A 27,328-nucleotide genomic window follows, 5' to 3' on the forward strand; every position below is an offset into this window, starting at 1 on the left:
TCTAAGGATTATTTCAAGGTAAACGTATTGCAGAATAAGTGAAAGAATGATGTGAGGATGAGATATTTTGACTAAAAAATATTGGTAAGAGTTTGAGTTTTTGCAGTGTAGATGCACCGGCATCAAAAATGAAACCACCGCCACTGCCTTCAGACTCAGTTTTGAAAATGATTTGCTTGATACTCTCTGCATGTGTAATAATATTGATCAGCTTTTGACATGGAAAAATCCATGTGTCGAAAATCAGGTGGGGGCTGTGCTCTGCCATGCTTCTTCAAGAGCAGCCAGTCTCTCCTGTCCAAACCACCTGAGTCCTCCCTCCCTTACTTTGTCTCCAGACATAGCCACATGACCTGTTCGTCGGCTCATTTCTGAGCTTACCCGTCTGGTACCAACCCATGAATCTGCATCACTACCACTTCGAACTCAACATTATTTTAACATTATTCCTAACATTATTCTCCTCTCTCTATGAAGCTATGTGAACCTAGAGATGCCAGTATAAAATGTTTGATCAAGTATTCATATTTTGAAAGGCTTTGTTCTCATCATGTAGCACAGAAAAATCAAAACGCTGCCACATTAACCTCAAATTACCAAGAATCCTTTGCAATATTTTTTACCTAGTATAGCGCTTCATTCAGCTCATGATCAATCATGTCATTGTCATAGACTGTGCCTGGAGGGTCAATGACTCACACCCCCAGCCCCAAAATGCATCACTTAAAGCCACAAATCAATCGCTGGCTTCCCTCTGGAGGGAAATAAAACGAACTCATTTCAAGGGTGGCTGATGCAAATGCATTTACATCTCTGGTCTTAATTTTCTGTCTGTAAATGACAAAAAGAGAACGTATAGATAACGTCCTATTTTAGCTCATTCTACAGAGCCTTGGTGGGACTGTCTCTTGTCTTCTACATGGAGAATCTGAACATTAGAAGCATGGCGCATCATTAGAAAGTCTTGAAAAACGATTTGGTAAAGACTGAGGTTGAAAGTATCAATTTTAAAAAGTCAGACCAAAAGTGATCTCACCACAAGAAGTCTTCTTTTACCGCCTTATAACATCACATCACCACTATTTTAAACCAGTTGAAGTTCATGCAAACTGCAGTCAGCGGCGTAGAATTTCACTACACGGTGTTGTTTCTGTCCACAGCAAAACGCCGAGATTGATTTGTCATTTCCAGCCCTCCACAGACCACCATGAAAGCTATTGATCAACTCCGTCTTTCCATTTGGATGTTTAAGGACAAAATATCCAATGCGGCTGATGGATGACGCAGTGGAGGCTCAAGCCTTTGCATAAGCATCGCTGACACATGGGAAATAATAAATTGTAAAAACGTCCACACGCAGTGTACTTAACAGAGTGACACACAATGACTCAGACAAATGATCATTTATCATCCGTCTGAAGCTGAGACAATGATGTGCACAGTGTGCGCCTGTCATGCAGTGTGAGATTGCTACAACCATCCGTCATTAGAAAATCAAAAGCAAAGACTCGTGGAAAAATCAAATCACGACTCCGAGCGGGACTGTGGCTGCAGGTCGAACATTCTCATTTATTTTTAAAGAAAAAAGTGAAATTTAATTTACTATCAAAATCTGGGATATTGTCTTGTATTTAATCTTTTTTCAATCACAATAGTGTGGCTACTTTTGAATCTCAGTTTCCACATTACTTACAAGGGTTGTTGTCGAGACTGAGTCCAGACCAAAACAGAGACCAAACTGAATACAGAATACAGAAGCAAACACTTCTTACAGCAAAAGAAACAGCAGTCATTTTATCAAAATAAAGTGCTTTTAATTTGAGATCAGTCTCGCTCTCGCCCCCGTCTTGGTCTCAGTAAGCTCATCTGAAAAATAGCTGAGTTCAGTGATGAGCCATGAGGTTTCATGATACAGTGTCCAATTTTCAGAGTCTGCTGTAAATTGTTTGAACTTGAACAACTAATTCAATGAAACCTTACATCAATGTTAAACCAAGAGCACCATGTAGTGGCCTCTGAAAAATAGGACACCGTTTCATCACCTCTGCAATACTGTTTCATGAAGCCTCGTCTAGACATCACTAGCTGAGTTTTCTTGAAAATGCAAATTGACCACTTAACAGTTGTCGACTCACATATATTTTTGTCTAAATTTGTCATCGTTGTCTTTGGCAGAATCGATTATTGCTCCTTGTATTTTCTTTTTATTCCACCTCAAAAATATTAACAGTGTCCTTGGAGTTTGTTTGCTTGTGGGTTTTCTCCAGGTACTCCAGTTTCCTCCCACAAGTGTGTGTGTGAATGGTGTGTGTGCCCTGCGATGGACTGGTGACCTGTCCAGGGTGTAATTCTTGCCTCTTGCCCAATGACCACTGAGATATGCTCCAGCACTCCCCGCAACCCTGAACAGGACTAAGTGCTGGTTCACTGACCATGGATGGATGGATAGACGTGACAAGGATCAGCGTAGATGAAGGTGGAGGAGGGTGACACAAAGTGGAAAACCATGAAGAAGATGTTTTCTGTGCTGTTCCAGGTTCCCTAAAGCAAGAACTGAGGATAAAGGCTGTTTATTCAGTTTATTCAGAAAAGAAATGCTTCTTTTCTCCCAAAATGAGAAAGTGCAAGTGACAAAAACAATGCAATTTATGTCTAATATTATGTATGTAAAAAAATATATATATATGTATATATGTAAAAAAAAATGTGTAGCCACGTCGGCCAGCTACAAACTGTTTGAGTTCCTGCTTCACTAAAATGCTGCTGACACACTTGCGCTTGATCAATTCAGAACTTGACTTGGCGGAAAATGCAGGTTGAACAAGACTGTGTAGCATTTTTTGTGGTTCCGCCCAGGGATTTGGGTCATCCAAGAGACCGTCTCTGCCAATAGCATGTCTATTTATCGCACACATACATAAACCAGGGTGTGTGCTGGCCGGACACATAATCTATAAAACCTCTCAAGATCTTTATCCAGACTGACTGAATTCGCACAAAAGGGTGAAAGCCACTTACAAGACAATTTAGCACACTTCATTACAATGCTAACAACAGTCAGCGACACAAAAGCCCACGTTTCACCACGTCCCACTCTGCATCAATTCTTAACCCTTTGTAACAGGGTCATTCAACCCTTTCAATGCCTCTCAAGGGGCATATTTCTGTCGCCATAAGCTCAGCAGAGTGTTGCAAATACTGGAAAAGATTGGACACCTTGACCAGACGCAAGGACGTTATAAGAGACTCAAATTTTCATACAGACAGTTAACCAAGTTCAGTGCTGCCTCTCTCTTGGCTGTGGTACTTCATGCACTCACTACTCTACAAAATGAAATAATAGCTTTAACTGCTGTCGCTACAGTCTGTCCAACTATGGATTCTTTCGAATCTGAATGAGATTCAACATCAGCATAGGCAGACACATTTGGTATATCCTCTGAATGAGTAGAAGAAGAGACTCTTCCACTGCACTACTTCCTGGACTCATTTGTGACCCAACTGCCGCAAGTTACCTAGCAACATGTTCTAGCCACATTTATTCATGTCATTATTTTGATATTGGTATTCACCCGTTGCAGAATGTGGTTTTGTTTGCCGAACTTTATGCTGTGCACAAAGCTTCAGTCGCAGAGAGGAAGGGAGGCAGAGGACACGTGTTTGCTAAGAATTAGTTTACAGGTCAAATCACGTGGAGTAAACATGTTCAAAGGCAAAAAAAAAAAATCCAGACATGGAGAGATAGAGGGGTCGACACACACGTGAAGACCCGACCCACTCATCTCTGCGTGTCTGGATTGATTTTTGTGTCACTGAACATGTCAAAATTTCCTCCGGAACAAACCGAAGTGGCTCTATTCATTTGGAAAGATGAGTTTATATGCAGCATTATTTTTCAGATCAGACATTTATTCTGCAACGGGAGCCATTACACACACTGAAATTGAATTGTTGTTGAACATACAACAAACACATATCCTGCTGGAGGCTTGAGCAACTCATTGAATTCATTCATTTTCCATTCTAAATCATTTCTAGTGAGTCATCACCTGTCCTGCATATACACCAGGCCTATTCCCACTATGGGATCAGAGGAGTGCAGTACTGCCTTGTCCTCCTGCTCACGCATGAATTAACTGCTATCGCTTCCATCAAAGCATGTTGGGACAAAAAGCATGATTGTATCTTCACGGTTTGTCCATGTCCCATGTCCACACACAAGACAAAGCACAGCAAACCAGCTGTTCTCCTCCCATACGTCTCTTGGATGTCAATGAAGTTAATCCATTTCAAGGTTAATGTATTCAAAGGAAACAAGACCAACAACTAGTTGGGCGTTTATCAGGATGTCCAGCTCTATAAATCAAACCCCGGTATCTGCAATCGTCCAGCAGAGCACCACTCTTCATTATACGATTGTCTCCAGCTCTGCTTTTTTTGCTGTCTCTGTGTGAGTGTGTTCCACACAGAAGCTGAGCAAGTGTAATTTCAATTGTACCCAAATGCTCCTTCATAATGTCTTTTAAATTGTGTTATAGATCAAATGAGGGAGCTTGAATCGTCTTCACATGGCCATTGAATATTGCTTTTAAAAATGCAAACCTGGTAAATGCCTGTGTGTCCAAAGAAGATAAATAGCCAGGATCTAACGCAAGAAGTACTAAAATAGTATCAGAATGTTGGGAGCGCTCAGGTCGCATTTATCTCTATCAAGCTGTTCATTAACACTATTTAAAAATGTATTTTAACTATGATGTTTGATCCCTTTTTAGTGTTTGAAATATGGTTGATAGCAGTCTTATGGGAGGAGCAGCCAAAGAGCAGTGTATTACTATATTATAACTGAAGGTCTGGGTGACAGATTTATGAAGGTTCTCAAAAAGAACTGGGGGTAAAGACTTCTAATATTCCAAAGTGGGAAAAGATTTGTAAGAAGATGAATTTAAATCAGAGGAAGGCTGTAGACTGCACACCCTGTGGTCCAGGCACAAAGAACAACAACTTTGGTATAGAATATCTAACAGTAACTGTGAGGATTCAGATCCTAGTCTGCCCCCGACTGTTTGTTTTCGGTGATGATTCAGCTAAAGTTTTCAACAGGTATCATGACAGGCAGACAGACTCTGGGAGGAATGGCCTCAGAATTTAAAATAATGTCATAAAAGCAGTTTGGAAGGTAAAAAGTGTTGTGTTGATATACACTAAGTTCCATGGAACATTTCTGTTATTTTGTCTTTTTTTTATGAACATTGTTTTTTTTTTTATTATTAGCTTGTTTTAAATTATTTATTTGTCTTTTTCAATTTGTTTATTACAGTCATTATTGGTAGTACAGAAACTGTTCTAAACTATGGTCTCATTTGCCCTTTTTAAAGTTTAGTTCATTGCTATAATTTCCAGATTTTAAAACACCACTTTTTTTCTTGCATTCTGAACCATGTGGCTTATGCAACAACATGGCTAATGTATGGATTTTTACAGGCTACAGAGCATCATACTGCCAAAATATTGAGCCTTAACATCAAACTGATGAAATCACAGGGGTTTTATTTACCTTAAAACGGTCAAAATGCAAGATGAGAATCAGAAGCAGCAGCTGCCTGTGGCCGACTTCGGACACGCCGGCGAAAGCAGCACATTTTGAGTGCTTTAATGTCAATAAAAGATGTGACAAGTTCATCATTCAAGTTCAGAACATTGCCTAGTTGGTTTCATGAGTCAGTCCTGATGCTGGACCTAGTTTCACAGTGATCACAGTGCCGGCACCACTGACCTTATAGTCCGGAATTTACAGTCATAGTTAAGTTCATCACAAAGGAGAAACATGGTTGACATCAATAAGCTCCATAGGACAGAGAGTGGCAGTGGCAATCTGGAATTCGCAGGCACAACATGGACTACAGCAGCCCGGAAGACCGGGAGCTAGTGCTGCGGCTATCTCTGTTTAGACAGTGACAAATCCTTCAAACCGTTTGTGGATCCAGATTGTACACCAATTACAGCAAATTTAATAACCTTCCCAATGTCCTGTTTTCATAAAATTTCAAAAAAGATTTTGTTGAAATCCATGCATTTGTGCTTTTGACTTACACACTAACAGACAGATAACACTCAAGTAACGTCCTTGGTGAAGGTGGAAATGGCATTAAACTTTAATGATAATGCATGCAAATTTGGTCCATCAAGAATAGCATGTTGCAGTCAAGCCGCTGAGTAAAATATTAATTGTATTTGTTCGTATTGGCAATGTACAAACAAGAGCACAATGAGTGGCGCAACCTGCCACAGTGATTTATTCATGTCCTCGCCTCCGTGATCAGCTAAAACACTGAACAGTGTCGCGCTTCAACCTTTGCTGCACAGCAGTGCTGCTCTGTGGGACAACACAGTCCACAGCAAAGCACCACAATGCATCCGTGTAAATGTCAGAGCAGAACCCAAATCAAACATAGAAAAAGGGCAAAACAAAATTGTAATATGTGATGGACTCATGAAACTCCAGAATGGACAGCAAGACAGAAGCTTATGATGCTTATTGCTGTTATGTGTGGGGAAAGAACCGACCGTGAAGCATTCACGAGTGACCATCGTAAGGCCACAATGATTTTTCTGAGACGGTAGGTTAGGTTTATTATCACTTCCACCTCACTGATTCCATCATTGTCCTTGCTCACTCAAAACAAATATATATAAAGATAATAGTCAGTTTAGCATCACAAAATGAATGGTACATTTTATCTATAGAGATATTCAAGGTCACAGCGCAGATAGAAGCAGATGATGTATGATGCAATGGATGGCAAAAGTAAACAGTGTCTGGAGTTGTGAGATCAACCCCATCCAGGACCAACGTTGGCTCATCTGTTCAGGCTCCCACTCTCATTGAGAGGCACACAGAAGAGCACTAAGATTTAAATTGCGGTTTTGCTGGTTTTAGTGTAGTAAGAAGCCACGCACAAGGTCAGCATCATACAACAGTTTCTGTGTATCTACTCAGCCTCCTCCACCTCAATCCTGCCTAGTCACCTATTGTCCGAGCCACATGGTCGAACCATCTGAGGCTCACTAACTTTGTGTCCATATTTCTCCTCACACTTTCCCTCTGATATACTCACCACTAATACTGTGTTTCTTCACCCCCCCCAATGAAAGCACCATCTTCATCCTTGCCACTTTTGCTCTGTTGACTGTAATCTAAATGGAAAACAAGTCTTGAAAACTCTTGTTGTGTTCAGCAGCTTTATGGAATTCACAGCTGGATGGCAGTTGGACTTGTTTTCTAGTTGGTTATTGCCATCTTGCACAGTTCAAAGTATTTAATTCAAGTTGAATGAGTGAGTGATGTAACCGTGGGTGCACATGCACATTGATATTTTTGTGTTTGCTCCTCCTCACCTGGGAGTTGTTAGTTCACATCCATGAGTGCAGAGCGCGTTAACGCATGTTAAATACTTGCACTTCAACAACTCCATCCCTCAGTGGGTCCATGTCAAAACAGCTGACTTTAACATCTGTACCCAACGCTGCGGCATAATTATTTGGACTGAAAATACTCAGTGTCTCTTTGGAGTTGACACAAAATACTGGCGCCCATCACCATACTTCCGTGAGTGCGTGAGCAATGCCGTAAAATAACGATAAAAATTGTGCATTAAATTTACTAAGATCGCCAGAGCAAATAAAAACAGGTGCAAAGTGTTGCAGATTCCTGGCAGACGAACAAGTTTGGAGACACAAGTGAAAACCTAATGAAACGTCCCACTTGGCACATGGCAACATGGTCACTGTATGACTTCTTCTGAGTGAACCGTCCTAAAATAATGAATTATTTAAACAAACAATTTAACAGGACTCATGTCTACCACAGCACTCACCTCTTAAAGCACGATCTCAGGCACACATTGTATCAAACAGGCTAAATAACAGGGTAACAGACAAACTTTCGAGTTGGCCAATGTACGCCAAAGCAACAGCAACACATTCTATTTTTTTTTCCTCTCCCACCTTTCAGCCTCCCATTCTTGTTCTCATTTATTTTGCAATAATATGTTCTTTTGCAACTCACAGGGTATTGCACGGCCCAGTGGCCACACGTGGGCAGCCCTCATGAGGTCTCACTTACATACATACTAAAACTTAACACTTCTTTTTTTGTCATTTGTTGTCTGTTTTTCTTCCCCCATAGCGTTGAATAGTCATATTAAAATGCATTTCTTGTCCTTCAAAATAGATGAGATGTATTGGCACATGTACCTTGTTATGTTAAGAGCCTCCATATGATATTTACATGGTTAACCCTGTGCAACCAGGATACTAACCACTTAAAAAAAATAACTTTTTCCCTGATTTTTTACTTGAGAGAACATGCAATAAAAATGTCGTGATGGACGGTCAATATTCTTTTGTATTTCAGCACTGTACTTCAGTACTCTAGTTCACCTTACCATGACAGTGGTAGTGACGGCAGTGTTACATTGTCCGCATGCACCTGACAACTGGTAGTATTTTCCATCGCACGTACAGTAGCATGAGTGCAGCTCTGTAAATACTCGCTGCACTTTAAAGCAACTGTATTTGGAGCAGAACTAATTGCTCCAGTAGCCTCTTTAGCGAATACATGCGGCCACAAACAAACAACTGGCCAAAATGACTGCAGGCTCATCCATCATTTATCATGTCACTCGGTTATCTTTAGACCTGTAGTCAAATGTCAGTTTTGTACCCACAGCGCTTCCTGAGCGAGAGCTTTAAAATGTACAACGTCCCAAAACGCTTTGGCCTGAAATAGTCATTTAGCTTAACAAGGGGCCATTTCTTATTCATGGATTTCACACCGCACCGACAAAGAAACGTGCAATACGAAGAGAGGGGATAAAAACCCGGTGTTATTTTTGTCTTTCCTTTTCTTCCGAACACGTTGTAGAACCAATCTAGCGATCAATAATTGAGTGTGCGCTTGCAGAGGCAAGTGGAGTATATATTAATGAAACATCCTCACAAGGATGTGATGGTCAGAGCTCTCTGAATTTTGCATCAGTCGCTAAAAGGAACATTGTCGTAAAGTTTGGACGTTCAGTCTCCTTTGATGCTTCAACTTGGATGTCGTAGAGGAATGAATTCCGAGTCCATATTAACTGAGCATGGCGTGAAAATATGGATTTAGCTGCCGAAACTGTTTCTTTCTGTGACTGCAGGCGCATGACATTTAATCGATCATGTCATGTTGACTCGGCAACACACTCGTCTAAACCTTTTCCAGTGTTTAATAATCATACGGCATGTGAAAGATGGCTCTCATTCTAAACGCTATTTGCTTTTGACAATTGGAGATGATGAAAGCCTCCTTATGCGAGTAGAAATAAAAAGGATTTGATATTCATTTGCATAATGAATGACAATTTGTATCTGGTCAAATGGGAGCGGAAGCTCGGAGCGCAGTCTCGCATCAGTATATGGGAGGTGACTGGATTTATAGAGAGCAAATGTGGCAATATGCCCTGAAATAATTCCAGTGGAATGTTAAAAATGAACGGCTCATGATGAGTTATGGCCAAGAAAGTGTCATAGATGTTCAGAATCGGGAGTTTAAATTTGACAAATGAGAGCGGCAAATAGATATTTCTCCTCCGGACACGTAATATGATACTTAAACATTGCAATGTCACGAAATTAATAGCTTGTCATTTTTCAAATTTCTAAATCATCTTCAAGTTCAACATGACTACAAGGACATTAAAACACATGGCAAATACATTTTTCCAAACAGCTGTCAATGGTCTGCGTTGGTACTGTCACTACGATGAAGCGCGGTGCCAAAATGTTGGGAATTAACCGGTGAAAGTGGCACAGATATTCAGTTCCACTAGGAAATGTTGCCATCTATGAATCCAAATTGGTAAAATCATCTGCGGCCTGAGTAACTCCCAGCCCTAATAAAATATATATTATTGCGATTCTGAAGGTGAACTTTCCAAATTTGAGTGAAAACGTTATTGATCAATTGACAACAGCAAGGCCGGTGGAGGTTTGCTTCTTAATATATCATGTATGATTCCCACTACATAATAGGCACATTCCACTCACTAAATGATCAGGTCCCATTTGGGACAGATTTACGCTTTTAACGTTCACACTTTAGTCGGGTTTTTAGCGGGAACTTTTGGGGACTATTCTGGGTGAAATATTGCCTGGTTTAATGAGACACTAGTCGGTAGTTCTTAATGCTTAATAACTTGCTAATATGCTGCCAATACAAGAAGATTTTTTTATTATTATTATTATTTTCAGTTGCGCCCCCCTCAGGAAGAAGTTAACGCTTTGCGTCTCCAACTCTCCACCGCCTCTGTAAATAGTATCATTTGTCAATACAATTATTATAAGTACACTACCTAACATTGTATCCTTGTTAACATTAAAGAAAATAATAAAGAAGATAATATAGATAAAACTTACAATGAAAAATAACTTTATCAACATTGTCTTTGTCTGTAACAGAAAAGACTTATAGTGGATCAATTTTCCAGAAATTAAAAAAAAAAAAATCATGAGTGGATGCGCAATTACACTTTGTTCAAGTACTGCAAAAAGTATGTTGCGATGCAACAACCGAGGAGCTCAGAACAGTGTATTGTGGGAATAGTAGTTCCTGATGGTTGGCATGCCTGTGATAAGATGACAAATACCTTTGTGGCCTTAATGCCTCCCTCCCCCACCTTCCCACTATCCTGGCCTTGTGTTGCTAAAAATGTGTTTTGGTGAAAAGCATTTTCCTAAATTTTCTGAAACCTGACTGTCCATTTAAACATTTCTCTTTTGAATTTCCATTGCGGAAATAAATTGGTAAGATTGATTCCTCCAAGTCTGTAGTTTCATAAGATCACACCGCAATACTTCTTGCAATATGAGCTATAATTAAGTGATGTTTATTTCAAACGATGAGTTAATGAATCAGAATGAATGGCAAAACAAGTCCGTGATAACCGGGCATCTGATACCAGATGAGAGAGAGATGATATTTGCTACTTCTTCTTATCGTGCATCTCCTCGTACAGTCATCACTGACCGCTCTATTTTCAATCCACTCCTGACCACAGACGGCCTGAAGCAGAACACTGGTCAAATGTGTCAAACGCACCGGGGCAAGGATCAGATGGGGCTTCCAAATGTCAATGAGCCATGGGATGATGGTGTGGTCAGTAAAGAGGCTAGTTATTGAAAAGAAGAAAACCAGTCAATTCACCTGAAATAGCTGTGTATAGATGACGCCATCATCTGTTTATTTTAGCAGCAGAGGAACGACTGGAGTGACCATCCACATGTATCCCTTGGACATCCTCACTCTAGTATCCCCTCGCCAATTACAGTATTTGGCATGTGAGGTTTGCCTGGATGAAAAAAAAAAGTGTGAAACCGCAGAACAAAAAGGGCATCTATTGGGCTCACACACTGTGAGGGCGTGATTCACTGGTAATGGGAATATTTCGGGATGAAGGTAAGGGCGTACCGGAATAGTTCTTCAGGAGGTCCTTAACTTGTCAGATGGCTCTCAGCACAATGTATCTATGGCCTATGAAGTAGCAGCATGCACTGGCATGCAGCAGAAGTAAATCTGGCACACAGCACTGTAATCTGATAGTCCGAACACAAACATGCCCCGTTGGCCAGTTTTGTTGCCAAATACAATGGAACTACAGCCAAGACCTTCCCAGACTAAAACACACAACCTAGCCACAGAGTTTGGGCCGAACAGAAACGGATCGATGAGATGTAGCGCCTAAAAATACCCCCAGATGTGCGATAAAGCCGGGCCACTTTAAAAAGACAGACTTATTGAGAGTGAAAGAACTGTGACACATTGTTATTATGAAACAATCTTGGTTTGTGCACCATCTGCAAACAGAAGGGGAACTCATTCTGACTGCTCATGGATAAACATGAGCCATCTGGAAACAAAACTAGTTCATCTAATGTGCAGTTAAAGCCCACAATATTTGTTGGCAGGATCCCTTTTGTCTTCAGCAACAGCAGTTACAGAACTTCGCTTCCTCTCTTCAGTCTTTCAGTCACTTCCAGATGGATGTGCGTAAAAAAAAAGACCATGGAAGAGAGCAACAAGGTGTCAGCCTAAACCACATACCTGCCGCTCTCCCACAAAAACCTGTTCATATAGACAGGTTTCTTTATACAGTGGTACCTCGGGTCTTGAACACAATCCGTTCTAGACAGCTGTTCAAGAAGCAGATTGTTCAAAATCTGAATCCATTTATCCCATTACAATGAATGGAAAAAGGAATAATGCGTTCCAAGCCTTAAAATAGTCTTTTGTAGGAGTGAATGTAGAGTGTCTGCTGCAGGTGGCTGTTCCTCTATGTGTGTGGCCGCTGCATGTGGGAGGGGTTGCCGAGTGAGTGACGTCTCTCCAGAAGTGAAGAGGTGCCCGGTGCGTGTCCAGCTCTGAATGTGCGCTTCTGTGCAGTTTGGCTGTGACAAAGTCATAAACCAAGTCACGCTCTGTCCCAGACTCGCCTCATCCCTGTCCCAGCTCCAGCCCACAACAGGACATCAAACCCTGGAGTGAGCGCTCCAGCACCTCCCCTGTGACACTCTACCACGGTCCAGTGTGGAGACAGGAAAGGTTTTACACCTCAATATAAAGAAAAAACAGTCAGTAAATGTAGCTAACGGGACACGTCTGCATACAGAGGCTGCGTTACACACAATAACAAAGCGCGTCGTGGGTCAGCTGATCGGTCCGCGCACGTTATAGTTTTTCCAGGGTCAAAAATACCGACTCGTTGTTTCAGTAACTCAGTGATTGTGGTACGATCTGACAGGACATCTCATCATGTCGTGTCATGGAAAACACAGACGTCCGACTCATCACCATCCATCCAAATGGTGTCAGATTCCACAATCACAATAAGCGCATATGAAATGCAACAGTTTGATGGGACATCTATATCAACACCAAAGACTATTGATGCGTTTGTGTAGTTTCATGAAACAGTGTCCTAACTTTCTGAGCCCAGTAGGTGGCACTCCTAAAATGATGTGAGTTTCAATCTACAAGTAACATCCGACTTACGACCTACTCGACTTACGTCCACCCGTACTTACAACCACGGCCAGCAGATGCTTTTTTTTTTTTAATTCAATGTCTGTCGCAACACGTAGAAGCCTGGCAAAGTGTACGACTATTATGGCAGCACACTATCCCAGCATCTCACTCTCACACAGCCATCTACCACTACAGCAGGACCTATAACCCTTGCGTTGGCTACTTTGAATGGCATTCGATTTACGTCTAATCTGACAAAGGCCGGTTGGTCGGAACCGATCCCAGTCCTAAGTCGGATGTTACTTGTAATCTCATTTCAATATAATCTTTGTTCAAAGCCAAAGATCATACGACAGTGCCATCTAGTGTCTCATGAAAATGGACGCGGTTTCATGAAACCATGTCAACTCATCTCTACAATGCAAGTATTTACAAGTGATTTCTCTACTTTCATTTTCAAGCGTTCACCTATACTGACCGTCAGTCATTCAACAGTGACTTTGAAAAAAATGCAGACCGTTCTCGGAGCGTCTGGTATACGCTCCAGATGCTGACCTCTGTGTGTAGATTTAAAAGATTTGTCATGAGCCATGTGCTGTGGCTTATAGAAATACTCACACTTGAGTCAAGGATCATACAATGCAGTGTGTATGAGCATACATGTGCGTTTGCAGCATCTCGGAGGGAGCGATTGTTCTGTGTTGAGCTCTTCAGCAGCTGCGACTTATCCTCTCGTCTGTCTCGGATCTATGGTGGGTCCTCGCAATCGACAGGCTCGTGTTGGAAATCTGAGAGGCACATCAAGTGTTGCTAACTGTGATTTGAATTTATACACCGCTGATTTGTTGTTGAAGTAAAGCAGCGTGTTGTCGTGGAGGATTATTACAAGGCCGGGTGTTTTCTTTGGCAGTTTGTGGCTCTGAAGCGGTACAATTTCTGGGAATAGGATTGTGAGGACATCTCACCAACTGAAAGGTTTTAGCAGCCTGTTTCATGTTTACTCACATGATGATCAGTCCGCGAAGTGGTGCCACTTGAAAAAGGGACTTGTCAGCGCCTGTGGTGCTTTCCGCCCCAAAAAGTAAATCCGTACCATTTCTAAAGTTCGACACTGGTGATTCTGGGCTATGGAATTAAAAGGCGTTATGGTCATTGTCCTCATGTACATCATCATTCAAATGACGTAGGTCTTTTATTGCGACTCTGATCCTGTACATTTTGCTTCTTCACTTATATTTTCTACTGAATTTATTATGTCGATTGCCGCTGCTCCTTGTGTATAGAATTCCCCCCTTAAATTGGAACCATGGCCGATCATGAATACCTTTCACACAGTGCAAGCATCACGTTGTGCTTCATGCTCTAAAAAGCCGTTTTGACAACATATATGGCCAAACTTAAATTTTTAAGCTGTAGCCGTATCTGAAATAAAGAGTGGCTCCATTCATTCTGTTGTCAAATGTGGTGGTTGTGAATCATAAAATTGAAGTGCTATTGAAATCTGAGTTTTCCCAAACTCGATGGCGCACACCCCGTATTCCATGGTCCAATTTTTCTCATTTTAGGCAGCACCTAATGGACTCATGAGATTTCATGGAACAGTGAGCTCATTTGAAACGGTAGTTCAAAGCCAAAGATTATAGAGCTCTGAATGCCAGCTAATGGCCTCTACAAATATGTATATGTACATTTTTTTTTAATTTGTGTTGCATGTCCTCTTGTGGTAGTTTCACTTCTCATTTCCGATCCTTTGCGTTGGACTGCATTTCTTCAGTAAAACTAGTCCGATCAGAATAGTGCTTACGAGATAATAAACATGAGCTCCACCTCAACACATATTTATATTTTAAAAATTGTGTCAATTTCTTACCCAGAAGCTCTTCTAGCAGGTACTGACCCGAGTCAGCTAAACACAGACAAGATACAAGACAGACAGATCACTGATTTTTATACTGTACATCTAGCTTCCATATTTGCCTCAACAGTCACTCATTCAGTTTCTTGTGGCATCCTGACATTATACAGCAAGAATTCCCCTGCTGCCCTACAGAACCTGTCCACTGTCCTATTTCGGACTGATCGATGCGCCTTTGTGAGAGCATACGTTTCAAAAAGTCTAGCACTATGTTTTTGAAGCGGACAACACTATGAAAAATGGGTGAAAGAAATGAAGCTCTGGATGAGAAGTTAGCAGCATTTGTTAAATATTGCAGAATGAAGTAAACACCAACATCATTCCTGAAATAAAATTGAAATAAAAAGACGCTATAGCCTGAGCACCCTTCAACTCAGTAGCATAGAAACGTCTTCATTTTAGATATTATTGAATTCATTTTTCATTTCCAAGACATTCACGTTCCAAACAGATTTGGATTGGTCTCCAAATGTTTTGCCTATGAACCTCTAGTATGTTGCAGGTTCATTGTGGCTTAACAAAACACATTTCTTGTTTTCCAGTCACTTGTTTTTCGATGAAATCCGAGTATGCATTAGCGGAACGTATGAATACACACGTCATTAATGAAATGAAAAATATGTTTAGGATTTATTTGTTGAAACTGTACATTATTCTGTGCGCAATTTTTCAACAAACAATTCATTGAGTGCAACAGTATTCCACATAGAGATGAACACTGACAATCTAGGACTCTGTTGGCACCAAAAATAATACATATATCATTCATCCTGTGATATATTTTAGTTTTGGGGTGTTGGCATATTAAGGTCCTCCATGCGGTTGTTATAACATGAGATACAGAAATGTATTTCATATGAGCCCACCAAAGGTTGAAAATGTTGTGCCATCAAAACTTTGAAGAGGAGATTTGCCTTTATTCTCCTAATAAAATATTTCAATAGTACTTGCGATGTGTCTTCATAAAATTCATACATGCCGTTTGCTGACATACACACAGGTGTGTAAACATGAAACACGGTCCTGGCACTCACCTACTCAACTTTGGCATCCTGCTTAATCCAAATATATGCAGTGGTCCGACTGTGCTCTACGTGCTCAAACTTTGGGAAGCCACATTCTAATCCACATCCAAATCCAGATTTAGTTTCAACCAGGATCCATCCCGGGAGTCAGAAAAAGCCCTTTGAAATCAGAATTCTGGTCTTCTCACAGTTGGAAAAAGAACCACCAGGACAGCAACGATCTCCCACACAGCAAGGATCCTTCCTCAGTGCTGCTCCACAAGTGACATAGCGGGTCACAGAACATTCATGTGCCCCTGTGCTGGTCCTGAGAGGGCTTTGCCTGTCATCCTCTGGAAGTGCTATCCGTCTCAGTGCATGGGATAGTGCAGTGACGCTGGACGCAGCGGTAGGAGGAGGGAGTGTTGTAGAGGGACGAGGAGAGGGAGAGGAAGGTTGAGTGAGAATGGATGACGGATGCTCTCCGGCTCGAGCTTTTTCTTCAAGTCATCAGCGCTGCAAGTCCCCTCGAGGGCAGGGAGAGCAAGGGGATGTGGAGGAATGGGGTCTACAGGACCAAGAAATCAAGATGAAAGATGCTTGGGGTCGGTGGTGGAGAGTGGACGGAAACGAGAGGCAAAGTGCATCGGTAGGGAGAAAGACGGAGATAGGGAGGAGGGAAGGGGTGATGGGCAGGGGGAAGCTGACAGCGCAGAATAGGGAGCTGATGGGAGCAAGACCCTGTCCTCTGTTGTTTTTTTCCTCATGTTTCCACAATCTTCAACCCTCCAGATTTGCAAGGTGCACAAACGTGACTTCTCAGTTGATTTAGCCTCTTCAGATGAGACAGTTGCAACGTGTATAGTCAGGATGGAAACCGTGTTAAAGAAGCTTGAATCACCCACAAGTGTGAAACACCAGCAATATTCCATCTGAATGAATTTCCAATTTGTTTTCTTTATTATCCTCACGCTTGAATGGCGCCTGTTCTTTAATTCATTGTGTCACTCATGTACAGAGTAAACTATGATGAAGCATTCTTGATGAGAATTGACTGACAACCCATAAAGAACGCTGTAAAATATATTACAATTTTAGCATTTTCCTGGATTTTTTTTAATGTGAAACACATTTTAACTCCACCTATGGTCCAGAGACGATGCTCCATCTCTATTTATATCTGTATTTTTCCCAATGATGGACCGCAATGATGCCAGAGCCGACGTCACAATTGACTCATTAGAATTCTCAGTGTAACACGCACATGAGGGGACACAGATGGTCCAGCCAGAGACATGCTCCACTCATCTCGACACATGGGCCAAGGACAGATCAGTGACTATAAACTGTAATTGAATGCAAAAGAGCGGAGGGCATTTATAGTTTTCCATCTGATCACGGTCACGCTTTTAAGTTGTGCTAGCAGCAGGACAGGAGTGTTCCAAAACTATGAGGAACGTCGGACTCTGTCAGGTCGTGATTCATGACCCAAACTTTACAAAGATCTACTACTGCATGTACGACAAAAACACAGAGAACTGCAAGTACAATCTGAAACCAACACAACACAAGACCAAAAACATAGCACTAGAAGTGTGTTTATTTAAGAAAGGTTGAATCACAACAATAGCTGAAATGAAACACAACCCCTGTTTTGCAATACTTTAGCACAGGCTGCTTTGTTTACAATTCAAATACGGGACGTCCCAAACAGTTCAAATTAAACAATCAATTCAAGTGAATTCAGGTCCAGACAAATATGTGCCTATGTTCACAAACAGAGACCAGAAATAAGCAGGTGGCTACTTTGCCAGCATCTTATAGTGGAGCACGGACAGATGGCGCGGCACATTTTGGACTAATTTAAACTTAGATTTTTCAGTTTCCTCTTGTTTGATGCTATTGTCACCCAAACAATATAATGATCAAAATTGTGTTGACTGTGATTTGCAAATGTACAGTTGCACAGAGAAGGTCTTTGATGCGGAGAGCCTCTTTGATGGCCCAGCACCCTCCCTCTGGTGCCAAGCCCAAACATTAAAGGTCTGGCTTCCCTTTCAAAATGACACACAGCTTCGGGGGGTCCCCATCTACCCCACAATCAGAACCAGAGGAGAACATTCATTGTGCTTTAGATTCCATTTCTTCTCACTGTTTCATTTTTAATCGATGCTTTTTGAGACGGACTTTTTGCACCAAATCGAGGGCTGTTCAATAGTGATGCGTTGGTGTTTCATGAATGAGTGTCCTTATTTTCAGAGCTCATTTGGTGGCGCTCGAGGTTTAAAAACGATGGGAGGTTTCATGAAATATTTGCCCAAAGACTAATATTATGCAGAAGACAGCGCAATATAGAGGAAACCTCGGACATGAAACCTCACAAACCCATCACTAGTGGCAAAGAAAGACAAATAAAATGTTCCTTTTACAAAACAAATTGATTTTTGCTGCTTCCATGAGCTGTAGGGCAGTGCTCTAGCACTCCCTATTGACCGGCTGTTGCAGGTGGGAACACTGAGGTGGTGGCACTAGTGATGGGTAGGTGAGGTTTCATGAAACAGTCTTCTGATTTTCAGTCACCAGATGGCACTGTCACTTGCAAACTGACACCTCCATATGTCTGCATTCAGGGGTGAACACCGAAGACAGTGTAGATGCACTAAAAAGAGAATTACACAGAGGATGCAAATGAACTTTAAATTATAAAATGATGCTTGACGCATCTTTTTGATGAAATTGCAAGAAAAAAAAATGAAAGCAAACGGTTTGTCATGAATGTTATTTACTTCTGTATGTTTTTTTTGTCGTTTTGTACCTTAGTTTTGAAGCTATTCTTTCAGCCTCAGTGGATGAATGACTAAAATTTATTTTCTTTATAGCTAAAACGGTATGTAGCTGTAGGTTGTAGGTGGCCGCATGATTTTCAAATATCCTAACTTGCGATGGCAGAGAGAGCCGCCACAGACGGTGGAATCACTCTAAAAGGGACGCCATCTGTTGTGTGAGATGTGCACATGCAAAGCCATCATAGTTCAGATGCGGCGTGATGAATACCAAACTGTACGTTCAACAGTTTGTCAGCAGGTTTTAGGGAAGGACACCAGATGACTTTCATGTTCTGTTTGGTTTCTTCAGTGGTATCAGTGCAGTTCCTGTGCTCTGATGCAACTTTTCATACCTAATCTTCCCTGCTAGAATACACAACGACAACACAGCTCCTGGTTTGCTAACAAGACTGATCTGTTTCCAGGTTGATTTTACATTTATTCTTCCTCATTCTGTTCAACTTTGAAGGGGGAAGACAAATCAAGAACCAGCTCACCGTCTTCTAGCACCATTGGCTGACGCTATTTTTGCGGCATTTTATCAGTACACTGCAGAGGTCAGGTTGAGGTTCTGCAGCACCACATTTATCAAGGCTATTGATAGCCGAACATTCTCACTTAACAGCCGCGAATACGCAGCCCAGCACAATTACTTGTCAATGAAGCGGCAATGCATTCAGAGCTGTTTCATGTTTAGGAGGCATTGCACCGGACAACAGAGCAATCTCTGGTGTAAAAGCCCCAAGACATCAGCGTCACCCGCTGCTGGTTTATGTCCAATGGAGATACAAGGAAGCAAAGGCGTCGCGCTCTCCTTTGTCCTCTAATGAATAACAATATAGCCCAAGGTCACCATCCAAGCGAGGTCACTGACGGAAGCTATCTCCTCCCTATTAGCATTCAGCACGCCTTCACCTCGTGATGCTCTGTGCACAGGAAAAAAGTTCATCATTAACCTGCCTGTGTGTGGATCTTTCAAAAAGGAGCCCAGCCAGCAGTTTTATACGGCCAGTTTGAAGGGAGAGTGTGGGAAAAAACACAACATGACACATAATCTCATCTGTATTTCTACCTCGAACCATGATCACACAATTTGTGGGGGTGACTTTTATACGTCCATAAATACACATACCAGTACACTGAGCAGTAAGTCACATTCTGCATCAGATGTATTTCATACTTGAGCATCATCATACAGTAAGTTTGGTGTTGACTGTAAAAAATGCACACAATGTGGCCTCACATTCATCTGTTTAAATATGGTTTGACCATTTATTTTCTTGACATGGATTTGGCATATATATATATATATATATATATATATATATATATATATATATATATATATATATATATATATATAAAACACAAAGCCCCATCGAAAGTCAGATCCTTCAAAATGGCCGACGCAAGGGTTACTACTACTACTGTAGTGGTCGATAGATCATTGTGTGAGAGTGAGATGCTGGGATACTGTGCTGCCATAATTGTTGTACGTGTTGCAGGGCTGCTTCGCGCTGTGGTGCCAGACATTGAAGTAAAAAAGTGGTCCTAAGTAAGGGGGTGTAGGTCGAGCAGGTCGTAAGTCGGATGTTACATATAGTGTGGTACTCCGAATATTTCATGCTAAAAAAATATTTTATGCTTTTATGCTAGCTAGTCTTTCATGTCTTTGCCAGTTTGGAGTTGTGATATAGTAACGTAGCAATGTGTTCAAGCTCCTTCATGCTTGTGCAATCTCCTTTGTTTGTCGGCAGAACACTGCAACGCCACATACTGGCCGGGTAGGTGTACTACATTTTCTGATCTTTCAGTAGAGTCTTGTGGATGCTTATATGGACTCCAGTTATAAAGAGCTTTTATCTGTCCATTTTTTTTAATAACTACTTGAAGACCAGATAGAAAAAGCTCACACCATTGTCTCTCTTAGCAGCTGAATTAAAAGACAATTCTTAGAGCAGCAGTGATTCCTGATACCCTGAGAGAGTTCTCTCTGGTACGGACAATAATAATATCTTATCATCTCTGTCATCTGATATGAAATGACAATGATTCTTATATATTTTTCATCATCTCCAAAGATAAAAAGGTAGGCTCTGACTTCTTGGCCTCTTTGTTGTTTTCGTGGTTATGAACTGAGTTCCAGTCGTGGTGATCTGCTTTTATTTTGGTTTGATTTTGCACCCGTACTTCCGCTCGCCTCTCGTCTGTTTTTTCCCGCTTCACCTTTGGTACACAGCTGGAACTAATCCCCAATCACCTGCTGGGGGCGGCAGCTTTTATATTCCACCTGGTTCCAGTCTCATGTGCCAGACTGTCAAAATTCCTCGTTGTTCTCTTGTTGCTTGGACTCGGTAAAGTTTTTGAGTTTGTATTTTTGCCTTGGTGCCTCTTTAGTTGTTTTTTTTTTTTTTCACTTTGTCTTGTATTGACATCCAGGTCTGATTTTGGATTTTCAGATCAATGCTCCCTTGGTTGATCGTGTCTTTTCTCCCCAGTTTGGTGGACGTATAGGATTTTGAACTATGGAGACATTTGGACTCCAGTTTGGATTTTGTGTAAACGGTTGGGAAACAATGTAATGTCCTTGTCAGTCCGTCGCTGTTCAACTTTACTGTCTCTTTAGGAAGCTGCGTCATCATGGCACCTGGGTTTTTGTGTCAGTGTCGTGTGTTCAGTGCATGAGAGCATTTGATGTCGATGGGAATCCACATAAAAGTTTAGCAAAATCTGAAATATCCATGTCAGTGCAACATGTCTGCAATGTTCTCGTTGTTTTGCATTGGGTTGTAGATACTGGTGTTATGCAGCGGTTTAGCTTTCGGTGTTCGTTGGTCGTCCGACACGCGGGTCTTGAATCGTATATGTTGATTTCCATGTTTACCCTGCATACATTCAAGCCTTTTTGTGTGTTCATCTGTAGTTATTAATGCTATCTAACGCTGTGTAAATGTGTATTGCTTTTCGAACTTTTTGTGCGGTCCAGAACTCTGGGGAGTTTCAGTAGGTATCAGAGTGAATATGTTGGCAATGTCTTTGTAATGGTAATGTGGTTTTATGTTTAGAGTGGAAAATCGTCATACTACTACTGGTCCCAAGTTTTGTATCAATAAAAAGATCCTTTTGGATCCATTAGACGACCGCACAAGTCTTGCATGTTGTCTGTTCCTTTGCGGGCAACATTTGTGATTGTTTGGAGTATTATTGGACTATTGTGAATCCTTGGCATTCTGCTCTTGGGATCCACCCTGCTCAGCGAAGCGTGACACCACTTCCGATGCATGCCAGCCTGTCAAAGTCTGGTTAGGAAGGCGTCTCCCAGGAGTCTGGATCTCACCCTGCCACCTCTAATATGACTGAAATATTAGCCTTTTTTGCTGCTTTGTTTTTCATGTTTAGCCCTCTGAACCTTACTCCCGCTCCGGAGTCCTCACTTGTTCCCAGCATCACATCTGTTTTGAAAATGACAAAGCCTGCGTGAAATGAGCAGATCAATCAGATGCCATTAGCTATTCTTTTAACCCAGCGTGACAGATACCCACACGTCAGCCATTAGTGGGTCCACAACGTTTTACATCATGCAATAGTCAGGACGGTCTGGGCCTCTCACCCAGACCTGAAAAAGTCGCTCGCAGAAGTGAACAACCCAACAGTTTGAAAGGATTTCAAGGCTTGATTTAAGGATCAATGGCGGCAGCAATTTCTTTTGAAGTCTTGAATGTTAAAGTCGTCCAAGAACTGTTCAGGACACAACCCCAAGCTGCCATTTAGCAGCAGGTTGTTACATTTAATGTCTCCACTTTTTGAAATGGCTTTTGTCTCACAGCCAGACAGAAGCTGTGGCTGCATACAGTGTTGGGCAGGTGACTTCGGAAACTCAATGCCATATTTATTTCTTGTAATGCGCTTCTTTATAGTGTTAGGGGATTTGAATTTTGCCAGTTCACTTTTTTTTTTACAATGCTTTTGCATTACTTTCACCAAAAAGAAGCTGAGGTTTTGGGGGTTCACTTGCTTTAAATTCAGTGTATTACACACAGAGGTGAAATGAATGATGACTGAGGTGCTCTTAATAACAGCACAATATATTGGCGTTATTTATGGATCATGGCACAAAACATTTTGTAACAGTGACTTATAGTGTATCTTGTGAAATCAACAGAGTTAGCACCTTTATTTTTGTTTATTTATTGATTGATTTCTAATCTTATTGTCTCATTTTGTTTCCCAGCTTGATGTTAGTGTGGCACACTTGGCATTTTAATATAAATTTGGATGTGGAGCAATTCTATAATTTTACACACAAAGTTCTCAGAACTTGGATGTTTTTTGCTGTCCTTCTGAAAATAATGCGAGCAAGTCCTTTTCATGAAAATAGAGTCAAGTTCAGTGAGTTTTTTTGGGGAAAAATAAATTGCGCAAAACTGATAGTTGAACTGAACTTTTTTTTTTAAGCAAAAAGTATTGCATCACATTCATGGACTATTTAACTTATATTAAGATCACGATCTATACGATATGAAATTTAATCAGTTTGCTTTTCATCAGAGTTGGGCAATTGTTCCGTTCCATTTGTGCTCAAAACTGGGTGGAACCCTACGTAGGATTTCCAGGTCGGAAAGTGGGAGAATCTTCACCACCCTGAGTACGCAATCCGAGATGGCTTCCCCAAACGTAAACAGGAAGTCGAAGTTTTGACTCAACAAAATACACAGTCAAAAGAACAAACATCAATTCATTCTGCATATGTTTTTCCTCTTCATCCTATGTTTTTTTTCCTAGTTGCAAATGGGATGTGTGTTTATCAAGAAGTTGCTTTTATCTGGTTAAGGCATGTGTGAGAATGTATCTCTCATGGACATGATCTGACTATTTTCTGACTTTAATAATTGGTAGCGATGCACCAAATAATTTGGCAGAGAAGCAGAAATCAATGAACATCGGACTTCGGTGGCGGTGTGAGTCATCATGTGATGCAATGACACGTAACAATACGCAGGTCTAAGCCATTGTTTGGCTTCAGATCAACAACACAACAACAAATATGGCTGTGCTGTTGATGGATATTCACCAGTGTGAGCAAAATATAAGTGAATTACCATGGAGTGGGTTGTAAATATTGTATTGCACACAGTATATATGTCCCTGCGATGGACTGGCGACCTTTCCAGGGCGTATCCCTGCCTCTCGCCCACTGACTGCTGGGATAGGCTCCAGCACTCTCCGCAACCCTGAACAGGACTAATCACTGGTTAATTGACAATGTATGTACATTAAAAGAAATGGGTACAAAGTAAAACGGAAAGTATCACTTTGGGATATTGCTGTCAGTTCTGCCGCCCCGCTGCTGACGCATCATGTTACCAATAACAACTTCATCATCAGTGGCTTCCCCTTTCGAACCATCGTCACTGTCACTGTGTTTGAAGTGGCGCAGTTTGCTGCCAGATTTCTACTGTGGCGCGTCTGTCAATGGTGGATTGGGTTGCCAGATTATTCGGCCGAATATTTGGTGTATGCTTAATAATGGCAACACACTGAATTTGGCTGTGATGTCATTCCCAGCGCCAACTTTTCACTTCTGAGGAAGTCAGCAAAAGTGCCGCCCTGGGTCACATGTGACCCTTTTCCTGTATTTATTGATAAAATATAGCGGATTATGGTAGATTTTATTTACATTTTCATATTTATAGCTATGGCTAAGATACTCACCACATCCATGATTTATGATTCATGTTAACAATCTTGAAATAAAAAGCGTACAAAAATAATGTGATGTATACTCAATAACATGGAATTAGAGGACTTTTTATGACTAAAGTAAAAAAAATCAATGTTAAATTCAAGACTCTTATTTCTTTTGTACAGATATTTGGATTCACCCCTCACAGTCACAATTGCCTGATTTTTATTGTATTATTTTATTGCTTTATTTAGAGAGTAAATGTAAAAAATATTTGAACATATGACTGAACTTATTGGGCCCATTAAAATGTATCAGTCATAGCAAACAATAACAATAATAGGCAACAACAAAGTATTAAATACCATTGGAACCATATTAATCCAAAGCTTAACCATCTGCCAGCAATATACGTGGCATCTGAGCAGTGTGTTAAATCTCACTCTTGCCACAGGCAGCGACAAACAACACTAACTTTTGCGATGCTTCTGCACATTGTCATTTACAGATTGTGGCTTTGCACATTAGCTCATATTCGTGAAAGATGTTGAGTTACGGTGGATTTGTGAGGCAAATCCCCACTTAGTACGACACATGGCTGAGTGTCTGGTCCGCACACACACAAGTGTGGTGCACGTACACACACTCACAGGTCACGCACTTAGAGCATGAAATCTGTTGTGATTATAGTGAAAGTGGAATTGTCATCACCACCATAAGGCTTAATAAATGCATGAAAAAAACATGTACTATTGTTGCTTTTTCAATATTTTATGTTTCATAAGACAAACACAGGACACTATGTTTACTGTAACAATTTGTGAAGAACATAAACATAGATATACTGTATATGTATGTGTCACAACTAGAAATAATGAGGAGGCTTGAAATAATGAAAAAAAAAGCAAAAATAAATACATCAAAATTAAATACAATTGGGAACATAATACAATGAGGAGTCTATATATTTGTTTTTACATTTCCATGAGAAGGCCACAGCTTGCGTCCCCAAGGATTCAAGCAAGACGCTACAGCAGCACCTCTACAGCATCCTTGAATTAAAGTGTACAGGCTCCAGGCAGGAAAGGATGAAGGCTTGAGATGCTGCCAGCAAACTCATCGTCATGTGACCAACTTGGCCTCAGGCCAGCTGGGTTCAACTCCACCAATCTTGACTCCAAACATCCTGCAGCACAGACGGACGCAGGGGCGGAGCAAATGTAGACTTTAATCACAGATTTAAAGCGGACACTTGACTTGCCTTGAAATACTGACACAAGTTCTCTTTCGCTGCAGCTGCTGAGTCACTTTAGCTTTGAAAAAGTGACCGGCCAAATGCCCCAAAGAAGAAAAAAAAAAAAAAAAAAAAAAGAAAGTAGAGCATTCAATCAACCTGCCAGTCTGTGTGAGCGATGAAGCCGAGATGATTCTGAATCAAATTTCATTTGTCTGCTTTCTGGGCCACATGTTTCCCGGAGAATGACCTATCACCTCGGAGCTGTAATCCTTCAACAATGATGCTGTGATCTGGCACTTCCTCAATCCCTCAGTCCAGCGCTCAGCAGCCCCTGCTGCGCTCCTCACACAGCAAGAAAAGGTGGAAGCAAAGCAAGAGCCGACATGTCAACTTGCTGTTTTGGAATGTAAAACCAAAGAATTGTGTTGCGACATAAAGGACAAGGACAATTCCTATGCTCGCCCTTTTTCATACATCTCCGAGGTCAAGTGATACCTGCATCACTTTGCATCTATTCTAGTGATCTCTACAGCATAAAATACTTTTTTTTTTCTTCCGGCTTCTCCCTTCAGGAGTCACCCTGTCCTCTGCTTCCTCTTCTCTCAAACCTACAAACCTCATGTCCTCCTTCACCACCTCCATCAAGCTCCTCTTTGGCCTTCCTCTCGACAGCATAAAATAAAATATTAAATGACGATCATCTTGTATTCATCCATTTATTTTAGTTTGGATTTTATAAGTCTATGCTTAAGTGAAAACCAAGGTTTGGAGGTGACCAGCTCTGCATTAAAGTTATTGTACACTGAGGGTTTTCTGTGCAAAAAAGCTACAATGTGAATGATCAAAACAACAGGCAAGGTTTCCATTATTGTGTGTATCCCAGTGAGCACTTGGGACGTTCATGTGTGATGGAGATAGTGCTGTTTAATTTATTGAACACAGGCAGCGATTTTTCAAACCGAAATTGCGTATTTCTTGGCTTAAGTGTCGGTGCAAACAGTGTGTATTGTGTAATAGCACAGTCAAAGCTGCGGTGTGTGTGCGGTGAAGAGAGCGGAGGACGAATGTAGACACCAAAGTTTGAGAGATTTTCATGAACACAGTCACCAGCTATGACCTGCACCATTTTCAGCTTACCCAGCATCTGTGTGTGTTTGTAACGTCATGCAACGAAATATGTAATAAATGCTCATTATTACATATTTCGAGGAATTTATGTGCCTCGATGTGAGGCACATAAATTCTGATAAAAAAAAAAAAGAAAAAACGTTGTTTAGTCCCCAAAATTCAACATTCTTTAAGAGTGTCCAAATAACCTAGAGAGCATGTCATTGGGTGGAAACCAGAGTACCCGGAGAAAACCCACCCAGGCACAGGGAGAACATACAAACTCCACCCAGAAAGGTCCAGAGCTGGATCCTTGAACCTTTTTGCTGAGAGGCAGCAGTGCTAACCACTGCTCCACCGTGCCGCCCAGTGTTTCGTAATGAAATTCGGAAGTTCAAAATGTTTTTTAGGACCATTGAAACACAGTCATGATAAACATAAGCGAGACCTCTCACATCTCAAACATGTCAAATGTTGAGAACATTGCAGTTCTTAGCGAT

The 27,328-nt window shown here is 41.2% G+C and overlaps 1 protein-coding gene across 3 annotated transcripts in view; it reads right to left on the minus strand.

Moving 5' to 3' along the window:
- The window catches only part of LOC128746585 (FERM and PDZ domain-containing protein 4-like), a 62,026-nt gene that overhangs the window by 26,927 nt on the left and 7,771 nt on the right, over positions 1-27,328 (minus strand). The window contains exon 1 of one of the 3 annotated variants that reach the window (XM_053843753.1): positions 16,007-16,649. The exons of the other annotated variants lie outside the window; for them this stretch is intronic. Within the exon in view, the coding sequence (XP_053699728.1) occupies positions 16,007-16,023 (17 nt within the window). The 5' untranslated portion in view covers positions 16,024-16,649. Of the gene's footprint in view, positions 1-16,006; positions 16,650-27,328 lie in introns of those variants that run through there. 3 annotated transcript variants of the gene reach the window in all.

Source organism: Synchiropus splendidus, chromosome 1 (assembly GCF_027744825.2).
Source record: "Synchiropus splendidus isolate RoL2022-P1 chromosome 1, RoL_Sspl_1.0, whole genome shotgun sequence".
NCBI lineage: Eukaryota > Metazoa > Chordata > Actinopteri > Syngnathiformes > Callionymidae > Synchiropus > Synchiropus splendidus.